Source organism: Cryptomeria japonica, chromosome 3 (assembly GCF_030272615.1).
Source record: "Cryptomeria japonica chromosome 3, Sugi_1.0, whole genome shotgun sequence".
In the NCBI taxonomy this organism is placed as follows: domain Eukaryota; kingdom Viridiplantae; phylum Streptophyta; class Pinopsida; order Cupressales; family Cupressaceae; genus Cryptomeria; species Cryptomeria japonica.
The window spans coordinates 502201872-502216302 of record NC_081407.1 but is presented as its reverse complement, the minus strand read 5'-3'; the positions used below and the strand labels follow the sequence as shown (position 1 = coordinate 502216302).

Sequence of the window (14431 nt, the reverse complement as noted above, 5' to 3'; positions counted from 1 at the left end):
TTGGAAGATTTATATGAGATTAACAACGTGAGTAGGGCTCTTGCCCTGAGACAGCAACTCCACCAAGTGAAGATGTCAAAAGGAGATTCAGTCATCACCTACTTCATGAAAATTTCAGAATTGAGAGATCAACTGAGCGCAATTGGAGATCAAGTGATTGATAAAGACCTTGTCATGCTAGCCTTGAATGGCCTACCTCATTCATGGGAGCCATTTATCTAAAGCATAAGTGGAAGATCCAAATTACCTAAGTTTGATCGACTCCGTGCAGATTGTATTCAAGAAGAATCAAGATTGACCGCTAGAGGAATTATCAAGAGTTCTCAAAATGAAGATACTCGTATTCCTGCCACTCAATCTACCAAGAAACGTAAGTATTGGAAGAAGGGCAACTTCAAAAAGAATAGAGATTTCAAATCAGATTCTACACCTGATTCAGGAAGAGGAAGAAAGATCTCTCTCGCATCCAGTGTTTTAGGTGTGACAAGTTTGGTCACTTTGCAAAGGATTGTTTGACAAGACCTAATCATTAAGGAGCAAACATCAATGAAGTCTCATCTCAGAAAGAGGTTGAAGATAACTCCAATGGTTTTCTTTTCATATCAGCATTATCAAGCAGTGTTCCTACGGACAATGATACATGGTTAATTGATAGTGGAGCTTCTCGACAGATCACCAGTCATCGGGAGCACCTTTCTGATCTAGTGGAGAAAGAGTCACATCTTCAAGTTATTATTGGGGATGATGCACGCTATGCTCTAAGAGGAGTTGGTGCTACATCTCTAAAACTTGAATCTGGAGTTTCTCTACACCTAAGTGATGTATTGTTCGTGTTAGGGATCAAGGGAAACCTTGTGTCTATTTCAGCCTTGGAGGATAAGGGCTATCAAATTGCATTTTCTGAAGGAAGAGTTCTTGCTTGGCCTAAGAACTCCAGCATCAAGATGGCTCGTGTGATCGGAAATCGACATGAGAGTTTATACAAACTCTCCACTCTCCCTGTTCAAGCTCTTATTCATGATTCTTCCAGTTCCAACAAACTCTGGCACAAAAGACTTGGACATCTCAACTTCAGGGCTCTTCCATCATTGAAGAAGATGGTAAAAGGTATTCCTAAACTTATTCATGTAAATGATGGTACTTGTAAAGGTTGTGCTATGGGCAAAAAAATTAAAAGTCCTTTTCATAGCAGTGAAAGTAGGTCTAAAGAAATACTAGATCTTGTACATTCAGATTTATGTGGTCCAATGTCAATTCCATCCCTAAGTGGATGTTTGTATTATGTAACTTTTATAGATGACTACTCTAGGAAGACTTGGATTTATTTCTTAAGGTCTAAAGAGTCTGATGAAGTCCTAGGTAGGTTTAAAGAGTTTAAAGCTCTTCAAGAAAATTTATCTGGAAAGAAAATTAAAATTTTAAGGTCTGATAATGGAGGTGAGTACACCTCAGGTAGCTTTCGTGATTTCTGTATTGAGGCAGGGATCAAGAGGGAGTTTTGTGTTCCTTACAACCCTCAACAAAATGGGGTTGCTGAAAGGAAGAACAGATCTATTGTTGAAGCTACAAAAGCTATGATTCATGATCAAGACCTTCAGATATTTCTATGGGCAGAAGCCTCTAGAACAGCAGTGTATGTTCAGAATAGATGTCCTCATCGGATATCACAAAATATGACTCCTAAAGAAGCTTTTTCAGGTATCAAGTTTGATATCAGCCACCTGAGAATATTTGGTTGTCCTGTGTATGTTCATATTCCCAAGGACAAGAGAACCAAGTTGGAACCTTCTGGCAAGAGAGGAATATTTGTGGGCTACAGTGAAACCTCCAAAGCCTACCGTATTTATATTCCTGGTCAGAAGCAAATTGAAGTTAGCAGGGATGTCACATTTGAGGAAGATGTTGCATTCAGGAAATCAAAGGGCTCATGCATGGAGATAGATGATGAGATCCCTCAAGACATGGATGTTGATCATGCTCCTGAGATTCAGAGGGAGACTACAGAACCTGATATTAGTAATGACCCAATTGAACCTTTGGATCCCACTGATGGGCCTAGAGATATTGTTGTGTCTCGAAAGAGACCTCTTTGGGAGCGAAACACTATGCAGGAAGCAGAACAGTTTGTCACTCCTAGAGGCACATTCAGAGAAAGCAAAAGACCACAAAGATTTTTTGGTTATGTTGCATTAATGTGTAATCTTATTTAGTCTGAACCTTCTAGTGTAGAGGAAGCCGCAAAGCAACAAGTTTGGAAAGATGCAATGGATGAGGAGTATCAATCCATTCTCAAGAACAATGTGTGGGATATTGTGCCTAGACCAAAAGGGAAGTCTGTTGTATCTTCCAAGTGGTTGTACAAGATAAAACATGCAGCTGATGGCAGCATTGAAAAGTACAAGGCTAGATTTGTGGCTTGTAGATTCTCCCAACAAGAGGGAATAGACTACGAAGAAACATTTGTTCCTGTTGCTCGCTATACTTCCATTAGAACCATCATTGCCATTGCAGCAGCTAAGGGATGGAAGTTGCATCAGATGGATGTGAAGACTACCTTTCTCAATGATGTGACTAAAGAAGAAGTCTACATCGAGCAACTTGAGGGGTTCGTGATTCATGGGAAAGAGTCTCATGTGCGTAGATTGAAGAAAGCCCTATATGGTCTTAAACAGGCTCCTCGAGCTTGGTATGAAATAATTGACAAATACTTAGTGGGTTTGGGTTTCTGCAAGAATGATGTTGATCCAAACCTTTACTTCAAGGTATTCAATGGTGATATGTTGATCTTGGTACTTTATGTTGATGACCTATTTGTTACTGAAGAAGATCATCTCATTGATAGATGTAAGGAGTTGACTTCCGAATTCGAGATGAAGGACTTAGGACTCATGCACTTCTTTCTAGGGTTGGAAGTTTGGCAAAGGCCCAATGGGATTATCCTAAGTCAAGGAAAATACACCATCGATATCTTGAAGAGATTTGGAATGACAATTGTAAATCTATGTTCACACCAATGGAAACTAACTTGAAGAAATTGAGGGAAGCTGCAGCTAGTTCAGATCTTGTGGACCCTACTATGTACAGGCAATTGATTGGGTCCTTGATGTATCTAGTTAACACTAGACCAGATATTTGCTATGCAGTGAGTGCACTTAGCCAGTTCATGAGTGAACCTAGACAGATACATCTAGTTGCAACCAAGCATATCTTGAGATACTTGCATGGCACAGTTGGATATGGTTTGAAATACTCTTCCAGTGTGGACCTGATTCTTGAAGGATATTTTGATTCTGATTGGGCAGGAAGTGTTAGTGATCGGAAGAGCACCTTTGGTTGTTGTTTTAGCTTGGGATCTGCTATGATTTCCTAGTGTAGCAGGAAGCGGTCTTCAGTAGCTCTGAGCACTGCAGAGGCAGAATACATTGCAGCATGTGTGGCAACTTGCGAAGCAGTGTGGCTTCGTAAGCTCCTTGCAGGATTGTTTGGACAATCATTGGAGCCTACTACCATACATTGTGATAACCAAAGTTGTGTGAAGCTTTCAGTCAATCCAGTATTTCATGAGAGAGCGAAGCATGTAGAGATTCAGTACCACTATATCAGAGATATGGTACAAAGGAATGTTTTTCAGTTGAGATACATTTGTACTGAGGAACACACGGCTGACATTTTAACCAAGCCTCTTGCGAAAGTGAAATTTGTGCATTTTCGAGACAAGCTTGGAATTGTGGAGAATGAAGCCCTTGCTGAGAGAGAGTCTCAGCATCAGTGATTACTTGATATGTATTATAATGCATTCTTCTCTGTGAGAGAAGTTTGAGGTGCAAGCCCTTGTCATGCATTCTTCTCTGTGAGAGAAGTTTGAGGTATCAGCCCTTGTTATGCATTCTTCTCTATGAGAGAAGTTTGAGGTATTAGCCCTTGTTGTGCATTCTTCTCTATGAGAGAAGTTTGAGGTTCCAGCCCTTGTTCCACCCTCTACGAGTAGGTATGGTGGATTTCATGTGAGAGACTTCATGATTTGGCATTTGTGCTTATTCACCCTCTGGGAGTAGCCATGGTGGATGTCACTACGTGACTCGGATATCAAGGAGGATTCCTCCCTAGCTAAGAGGGAGTGTTGTTGTATAGCATCGGTTGGATCCTAAAGGGCCGACTTGTCATCAAATGCGTGAATGGCCTAATCGGCCTTACGCATTTAATACATAGTTTGAATTCTATGATGCCGACATTTGATTGATACTGGCAGATTAATAAAGCGGTTTATTAATATATATAACTTATACCGAACTCGTCTTAATGAAAAGACGTGTTGGTTAAGCGTTGAGGAAAGACGTGATGTTTGGGAAGAGCGGACTTTGAAGAAGTCATGTTGTTTGATATTGATATATAGTTCAATCCGCCTCACATTCCAACATGACAATTTAGTATATATACAATAAGCAGATCGACATCCTTACATAACAGACTGAATCCATCATTTGTGGAAACCGAATACATTCTGTGGCAAATCAGTTCACTACAAGTAGATCGAACATCTTTCTGCAAGAGCGAATTTATCTCTCAGCATAGTGAAGTCATTCTATAGCAGATCGGGTCATTGCATCAGCAGATTGCACAGTTCGTATACCCTATTGCAGTTCGGATGTCACATACAGCCGTGTATGGTGAATTGATGTGTTCATATAGCTTCAAGGAGTGAAGCCATCTTGTAATATCATATCCAGATTTGATAAATATAATCAAAAATTTTGTTGCTGGGTTTTTAACCTTCAAGAGGAAGGTTTTCCCAGGGTATCTTGGTGTATTTATTGTTCACTGTCTAACTGCTATTAATCTGATCATAGAAATTTAACACAAACATCCTCAAGGAGGGTTGGCCACACAGGTAGACACCTCTCTCAGCAGTAGCAACAAAACTATCAAAATACTAACTCCAAACTCCTCTTCTAACTGCTTTAATCTATCAATAAAAGGCTGCTTTCTAGCTCACCAAAACTACATTAGTGATATCTCTCCACTCGAAGCAACCCAAGAGCAATCGGCCTAGCATAAAGGCAGGTCACTCAGAAATTATGTTAAAGCTGCTCCAAACCCCTTTCAAAAACTGATACAAATACCTCAAACTGCTGGAAATGGAGTTTCATACAAACCCCAATCTGAAAATGCATCAAAAGACTCTTGTTCACTTCCAACAGGCCAAATAGGGGGTGGCTAAACAAGCAAGGTCTTCTTTCAGATTTCTATTAGCAAATACCTCTTCCAAAACTGGTTTCTCTGTAGCCCAACTGAGATCCCTGAAGTAGAATCTCCTTGCACACTTTTGGCTAGTCTCTCACAGCTGCAAGTGTGTTTATTTATGGAGGTTTTCATCTCCAATAAGCAGCTCAAACCCTAAGGTTTAGACAAGCTCCTCTAAGGAGACAAGAACAAGATAAAAAACCACATAACATGATGCTTTCTTCACCTCCAAAACTCTTTTATCCTTTCTCAATGCTACGCCCTGATTAGGGCTTCAACATGGGCGCCCACTTATGGCTTTAGGCTGATTTTAATTTAGAGTTAAATTAACTCATTATATTACTTCATTGGTCTTAATGAAACCTTTTTAAAATAATTTATTTTTGCCTTTTAAGACCCCTTTAATATCTCCAATGACTTCATTATAAAATCAATTTCATGACTTAATAATTATGGCTTTTTTTCAAGTCACTTTATTATCATAGAAATATCACAAATAACCATAAAATGAGTTAACTCCATTTTCTCTCTCCTAGGATGTCTAGCAAGGAAGCACCTTACTCTCTCTCTAAACTCATGTATGCCTTTGAAGGAGATATTCTAGGGTTTAATGCAGTTTTAGACTGGCAACTTGGAGATAACAATACTGTCAACTGATTCCACCCATGTTTACTCTAAAGTGCCCTCTGAAATAGGAGAAAATTACCAGTCCAGTGTCCTCTGCCCATCCTTATCAGTCTACGAGGACTTCGTTAATAGACTGATCCTCATCTGATGACTCTGCCTAAGAAGGGGACATTACAAAAACATTACAATAAATAGCAAGTTAATAAAAAATCACATTTATTTATTAATTTTTATTGAACATTTGATTGCACGAAGCTCAAAACTAAGCCTTCACAGGTAAGGCTTTACTTGTCAAATTTCAAAATAACCTACACAAATGCACATAGCTATCAAGATCTTAGAAAAGCAGAATGATCTTCCCTTGCAAGACACAACATGAAGACTAGATGCTCCTCCCTCTTCAGTCCCACCCTATTGTACTAGATTCAGTGAATAAATTTACAGGTGCTAAAATTCCTCTTTTTTGCCAAGGAGCTTGCAACTTGAAATAGTGGAAAGCGTTTGCAACAGATTTGCTTCTCCTCAATGGATAGCACACTACTTAACAAGATTGAATACCCTCTTGTCATCCCTGGTTGTTAAATCTGAAATTTTGACTCATCCAGAAACAAATTGTGTGACTTCGACAGTTTGTGCCTAAAAACTGCCCAGAAAGCATCCTTAAAATGTTTATGTCAAGTTTCATATCAAGAAATGCCAGAGAAAAAATTTGTGACATTTCCGGGCATTGTGGTACCTGATGTTTGCAGGCACGTGAATTAAGATACCCTGCATCTAACAATCTAACCCAGTTGACTGGTATTCAGTTATTTCCATCTAACCATGAGTCGGTTTGGAAAATCATCTTATCCAATAGGCATTGATTCTAGTGTTATCTTCACAAACCGCTCCTATATAAACTACAGAAAGTGTGTCAAGACAATAAAGAGGGCTATCCACTATTTCAAATGGTGGTTGAGTTTTTTTTAATCGTTGGAAATTAAATGCTTTTTTCTCTACGGTTGTCGTTAAAAACTGTATATTGAGAAGCAAATTTCCCTTTGTTGCTTTACTATAGACTGCATCATGGTTCGTATTCCAAATAATTTCAATTCAGATTTCACATTGATTTTCTCTCCTTAACATTTCACCTATAGGAAATAACAATAGCACACTTAGTATCTATTTTAGTCACCAGAAACGAATTAGAAGGTCACTAAATGGCCGAGAAATGGGACAAGAACAGCAATGGAAATTTCTGGTTGTCTCATCCTGAAAACATTTCCCAATCATTCCAAGGGCCATTTCTCCTTATGAATTGACTTTGCTAAGCTGACACTTCGGACTTTTCCTTCTGTAAGTTTGCAAATGATACAAGTTATCTAATACAAACTCCCAAAAATTAACTTCTCTCTAGGTCAGAATAAAGAGTCCAATGTTGTAATCTGTTATGAATATCTACAAAAAATCCTTACTGATCTGAAAATTGATCAGTAAAGTTAGTGTAATCAGCTTGCTTGGTCACATGCTATTAGTGCAAGGATAACAAATTTGACTGTAATGAACTCACACTCCATTATCCATCATTTTGCCTATCTTCACCCTGATGATAGATCATGGAGTTGATTTGAAACATTGATGTGAATAAACTCCTAAGCCTTTGTATGCAGTATGCACTATAATGGAATGGAAATATCATATCTTTATACAAACTTATTCAACAGAATTACCAAAATAAAACTCATCCTGTGCCTAAACAGATGAAAGAGGCGGGTTCGACTGCTATGAAACTCATCCCATACGCCACAAAAAGACAGAGTCCGTAGTATTCTGGGAAGCTCAAATAATCTAAATTCCTTGGCTAGAAAAAGAAAAATATATTCCTTGGTTTTAGTTATTAGCGTCCTTTGTACATTTTTTACGTCATTTTGTTTACCTTTTCCATATATACCCCCAAGAGAGTTTATTTTGTCTCAATGGAAAGTGATTTTCCTTAGTGTTCTTACAAAATTGGATGATATAAACTACTATTGTTTCAACTTATGAGTTTTGGTGAAGGGATAGTGGGATTAGGGGACGTGAGTGTAAATTGTAGAGTTGTATGGTGTTTGAACAATGCTGTTGTTGGGAAAGAGTGCTTATGAAGGCCTTCAAGGTAGTAAAGCATTTGTAACAGCCCCTGACATAATGGCTTGAGGAGTTTAATGCTCACCTTTCTGTAGTTTTGGCCCCAGTTGGATTTCTCCAGGTTATAATGTCGTTATCTCTTATTTTTGTACTCTCTTGCTTACATACTTTCTCACATTGCTAAACATATTTACATTACAGGGACTTTTTTCTAAAATTTCGGCAGGTAGAAGAGCAACTTATCTAATCAATTTATATTTAAGTTTGAAAAGGATTCGTTCTGGTAAAGCAAGGTGTGCAATATCCACCCTGTTTGCGGGTTAGAAAGACAAAAAAGGCAAACGTTTAGCAACCTAAATCTGACAATTATTCTGGCCGTGACGAATAATTAATTAGTGCATGTCGTTTATAATAGCAAAATTTAAAATACCTTGATAGGCAATTGAGAATGGCGGAGGAGGTAGTCGATCTGAGCGGCAATGAGTGGAGGGAAAAGATCCTTAATCTTTCCCGTTTCCGTCTCTCTCTCCACCCTCAAGCTCGCCATTTCCCCGATCAATCTTTTTAACTCTCCTTTCTTCAATTGTATTTGTTACTACCTAACAATCCTATAGATTTGAAATTGGCAGCAATACACATATTTCATTTAGGGGCTGCATGTACAGCCCAGAGGTGAGAAGGCGCCCGTCCTGTAGTTTTAGCCACCTCTTGGTGCAGTTTTGGGTAACTGAGCTTTCTCGTCCTTTCAAAAATAAAAAATAAAATAAGGTATTTTTTCATATTAGAGAAAAAAAAAAGTGTATACTTCGGTTATTATCTAGTTCACATGTGAAAATGAAGAATGAGTTTTAATGACGTCCAGGAGACCATCAGTCTATGGGATCAAGAGTAGCATCGTTAACAATTTTCAAGTTCTTTTCATTGTCTGCGCTTCTCTTGTGGGTCTTGTGAAGTGCTGTCTCCTTGAATATCTCTTTTAGGCTAGACCCTTCAAAATGTCCTCATACTACATACTAATATCCTCATATTCAGTTTCAACTGCCCCTTTATTGCAAAAAAGACAAATTATTTCCTCCCAATCTTCCTTTGGAACCGTCGATCTACATGTCTTGCATCTTAGATGGTGGGACCCAAATCTGATCTGCGCAACAAGAAATCTAGCCTTTTCCTTAATTGGCACCCTTAGATAGTCTTTATCCCCATGCTCACCCAATTGGTTAAACTCTTTGACAAAATGTGCTTTTTTTCGGCCAACCTACTTTGTCCACATGGTAGTTCTAAATTTTTCAAACACGAACTTTTTTATCTCCTCATTATTATTTGGACAATCTTTCAAATTGATGTCCCACTTGCTAATCCATTTAATGTTCTGCTTCATCCAAGTTTTCTTCCTTCGTTTTAATTCCTCTTCAACCACCATTTTGGCCCAACGTTGCTCATCCATGTTTTTAACTTTTTTTAAATAACTTATCAAACAGACTATAGATGAGACCTCCAATGGGAACATTCTCACTTCGGCTAAAAGAATATCATAAGGAATTGTTAACTTGAACTTGAGATTGTTAATGATTAATTGTTTTTGGATTCTTTCTAGTTGTCTCCATTTGTGGTTTGACATACGACTTCCCCAAATTTCGCAACCATAAAGAATAGCAAGTGTAACCAACAAGCCAAAGAGAGGTTTCATGGTTTTCAAATCCCATAATTTCGCTTTCCTACATATGTTTTGCAAGAGGTAAGAGGCCTTCCATCCTTCTTGAATCCTTTTTGATCTACATGTCTCCCAGTTGAGCCTATTGTGGAAATCAATTCCCAAGTACTTGTATTCCTCTACTATCTCCAATGGACAGCCTTCAAACATGAAGGTGATTTACTGTTTTTTTTCTTTTCGGAGAGAAGATCGTGACTTTAGTCTTGCTGGTATTAACTTGCATTCTCACTTCTAGGCAAAAACGTTCAAGTGCCTTCAAGTGATCCTTTAAATCATTCATTGTTTTAGCAATTAGGATGAGATCATCCAAATAAAGAAGTTGCTTCACAACATACCCTACAAGCTGGATACCTTCCCCAGTAGTCTTGTTTAGCCACTCTTCTAGTTTATCAATATAAAGGCCAAAAAAGGTTGGGGAAAGAGGACATCCCTATTTAACTCCAATATCGCTACTAAAGCATTTAGACATTCATTTCATCGTTCTGATTTTAGCTCTAACTTGATCATAAATTTTATGTATTGTAGCTCTAAGCTCATTAGGAATCTCGAGTTCCTCCATTCTACTCCACAGTTTGTCCCTAGGCACTATGTCAAAGGCCTTCTTGAAATCAACGAAGCAACAAAAAGCCTCTTTCCCTTGGGAGTCCCAAACTTTCTCAATAAAATGTCTACAAGTGATACAATGATCAATGGTGAAATGCTTTGGTCTAAAACCTACTTGCCCTTTTGCTCTTTTTCCTTCTTTTTCTACCCAACTACGGATTCTATGCTCAATCATGCTCCCAAAAAGTTTCCCAAGAAGCGGATTAATTATAATAGTATAATAGTTAGATGGATTATTAATGTCTCGACTTTTGTGTAAAGGGATCACTACACATATTGTACATTCAATCGAGAAGCCGCATTGAGTGACTTTGTTAAAAATATTCTTGATGTGAGGAGCAAGGAGCTCTATTCCCCATTTTAAAAATTCATCCTGCAGCCCATCAATGTCTTGTGCCTTACCACTTGCCAAGTTCCTAATACCATGCTTGACATCTTCATCCGAGAAGGTATTCCTCTAGTTTCAACCACCTTGTGGGACAATTTTGGGTAATTAAGCTACTGATTCTTCAAGTTTATAAAATACATATATTATTTCATCACTCATTCTTATTTTTAATTGTTTTAAAATAATTTAAATATATCAAAATTTATATTAAAAATTTTTAATAAGGTATTTTTCATATTATTTTTATAATGTATAGAGGAAAAAAGGAGTGTATATTTGCATCATTTTCTTTATTTATTTTATGTTGTTTTGTGTTTTATTATAAATTGGTATCATAGAATTCAATTTTAGTATTTTAATGCATAACTTATTCAAATTTTGAAATTAATCAATCCTCAATCTACCTTGCTCTCAAGTGGTCTAGACATCTTTCTACTTTAGTCATATTTGCATCCTAAACTAGATAAGGAGTATGATTGTGTTTCCTAGATAGAGTTTCACTTGTAGTCCTATGCTCCATATTCAAATGTCTTTTCATGCCTTCTTAAATAATTATAATTATTACCTATTAGACTACATGCCAAATAATTCAAATCGAATATCTACAATTATGTGTTAGAGGACATTCCATAGACCATAAGTTATCATCAAAACATTAGCACAAAGTTCTTTAAACTTCAATACAAAGCATTCCATCAACAACTTGCATCATATTGTAGTGTCGTAAATTGTATCCCTATACAATTTTCATCATCACTCAGGCCTCACTTTGGCACTTTGGCCTTCCATGTTTTGATCATTTTTTATTCTACTCACACCGACTTCAAATTGTAATCTTCACCTAGCATCTGGTCTATGGACCTTTTGCTCGGCCTTGATTGGCTGGACAAAGGTGCCCTTGTCCCACTAATAGGAGCCCAATTTTATTCTTGTCAACGATCATGAAATATGGGAAGGAATTCCCCTCCCGTGTCGACTTGTCTCAAAATTTTAAACACGTTTGGGGAGGAGAGGTATAAAAGAAAGTCTTACACCCTAATTTGAACAAGTCTATCTACCCTCTCTACATGATTCAATTTCAAATTAAATTCAATTCAAATGAGCAATAAATCAAACATTTTTGAGACATTGAAGGAGAGGTCAAGTATTCAAAATTCAAGCATGCAAGATGGCATCCATGATCAAGACTTTATGAATACATCCTACATCATGCATGACAACATCAACCTTTGCATGATGAATTCAAACCAAGACTCGTCAAGGTATAACATTTCAATTTGAAGCATTTCAGTTTAGATCTAGCCTTTGTCCTCAAAAGGCATGCTTTACACTTCAATTTCAATTTCACTTTCTGGGGTTTGACTTGGCCAAACCCTTATCCACAACACTTTTTCCCTCTTTCTATGTGTAGGTGACATGTTCAAAAGTTGTCATTGTGGAATTAGGTAAAGTAGATAGAGACAATCATATCTATCTTTTATGGGCATGAAAAGCAGAGGACATGGTCACCCCACATACCTATGTCTAACAATTTTTTGACAAAACTTGTAGGGTAGATTTTGAGCATCATTTTGATTCCATAAAAGTTACTTTTTGTCTACATCTGACATTCTAAGGATAGGGTCCCTAGAGCACCATTGTCCCACATTTTTAGGCTCTAATTCCAAACACAAGTTACACTTTGTTTCGTCATTCCATATATGTGTTTACAGTTGCATATCAAATCTAAAACTGTTTGTGCCAATTTTTCATCTTTAGCCCTGGATCTAGCATTCAATTCTCATCTTTTTAATATCCATTTCAACTCAAACAAGGAGAACCCTTGAATCCACTTGTGCTTGGTCCTTCTCATCAGATTTGTGATTGTACCAAGTGGATTCACCCCTTCTCCCTAATGTAATGTTGGAAAATAGGATTTATTCCTAGTTTGTATGCATAAGATTGTGAGCACCCATTTTCACCATAACATTTTGGTGAACCAAGTGCTTGCATTAGCATTTATTTAATTCATATTTGCAATCATTTTTTAAATAAATCATTTGTGCACTTAAATTTGATAAATTTAGAGGTCTAATTCACAAAAACCCTAAAAAAAATTGATCACATTAATTTGTGCATTACATAATTTCTTCTTTATATGCTCATATATGATTGTTATTGCATGCTATTTTTAGATTTAGAAGAATTTATTGATCACATCTATCATTTCTTTAGTGCATTTCATTGGTTAATCAATCATTTTATTGGAAAATTGCAATGTTTAATCATATCTTTTACTTGCATAAGAGACATTGTGAGTACAAGTCCATTTCATTAGCTTTGTCCTCTCTGTGTATGAATTTTACTACCCTTTCACCTACACCCAATATATAACTGAGAGGAAGTTAAAGACTTATGGCTTTCCAAAGTTTAAACAATAAGGATTGTGAGTCTAGGTTGAATAACACATTCCATGGGAACTTGGATGAATCCTGTATTCCTACACAAGACATACCTTACATTATGGAGAGTCATTCCCCTCACACTTCTCGTGATGAGGATGACTCCTTAAGTAAAGTAACTATTGACCAATTGGGAAATCTTGACCATGATTTGGATAGGCTTCAACATTGGATGGGTCGTGAACACTCAAATAGGAAGGCAATCCCCTTGATTAAGGGCTTGAAGAAATGATTCAAAGTGACGAAAATTTCGTGGAAGTGTTGTGTGGCATTGCTCATATTGTTAACTCTAATATTATTCCTATGAAAATTTGTGTTAAAGCTCTTGTTCTTTCCAATCCTACAAACCAAGTTGAGCATCCCATTCCCATGCCTACAACTTTTCCTAGTGTGTCTATATATGCATCTTCCATCATGACTACCTGTACACAAAATGACAATCTTGCACATGTTAGTATTGGGGGAAACTCTATTAATCAACACTCCTACATACCTCCATCTACAAGCCTTCCATTTGTGTCACAGCCATCTCCTATATCCACCTATCATAATGTTCCACCTTCCTACTCTCAAGATCCACCCATTTATCCTACTATTACAACCCCATCACAATCCAACATGTCCAATTGTAACTCATCCACTAAAGCCACTATAAACAATTTAACTCAAAGTGTCTCATCCTTACAACAACAATTGGCTTCTTTAACCCAATCAAATTTCATGCTCCTACATGTGGCATAGCTATCCCACTCTCTAATGACATTGTTTGTGATATTACTACTTAATACATGGATGTACCCCAGAGTTTTACAATGGAAAAGGTGACCCCCAAACTCATGTGAAAACATTCTAAATATTGTGTATTGACTTCTTCCATATCATAGACTCATGTCAAAACTATTCACTTGTACCTTTAGAGATAAGGCTTTGCAATGGTATTGTTCCTTGTCTCCTCAATCAATTCCTTGTTTTCAATAATTAGTTAATTCATTTGTCCATATTTTTCAAAACAATATTGGTCTTCAAATTACCTTAACTGATTTGATTCCTTTTAAGCAAGGAATTAAAGAAAAAGTAATTAATTCTATTGGTAGATATAAACATTTTCATGGACAGATTGCTTAACCTGTGTTTGATGGTGATGTTCAAAAAATGTTCATTAATAATTTACAAAAGGATATAAATGATAAGCATTTGTTTTCTGATTTTCAATATTTTACACAATTATGTACAATGCTTCATAATTATTAGCTTCAAGTGAGTCAATTTGAATCTTCTTCATCAATGACTTCGATTGATAAGAATGAGGGTACC

At 37.0% G+C, this 14431-nt stretch overlaps 1 protein-coding gene across 3 annotated transcripts in view; it reads right to left on the bottom strand.

The window, feature by feature from the left end:
* Positions 1 to 8710, bottom strand: part of LOC131044746 (uncharacterized) — a 228526-nt gene extending 219816 nt beyond the window's left edge. For 2 of the 3 annotated variants that reach the window (XM_057978163.2, XM_057978172.2), the window contains exon 1: positions 8405 to 8709. In XM_057978163.2, coding sequence (XP_057834146.1) covers positions 8405 to 8521 — 117 coding nt within the window. In that variant the 5' untranslated portion in view covers positions 8522 to 8709. Of the gene's footprint in view, positions 1 to 8404 lie in introns of all 3 variants that reach the window. The other variant, XM_059218421.1, reaches the window with a different exon arrangement.
* Between the last annotated feature and the right edge of the window lie 5721 nt (positions 8711 to 14431).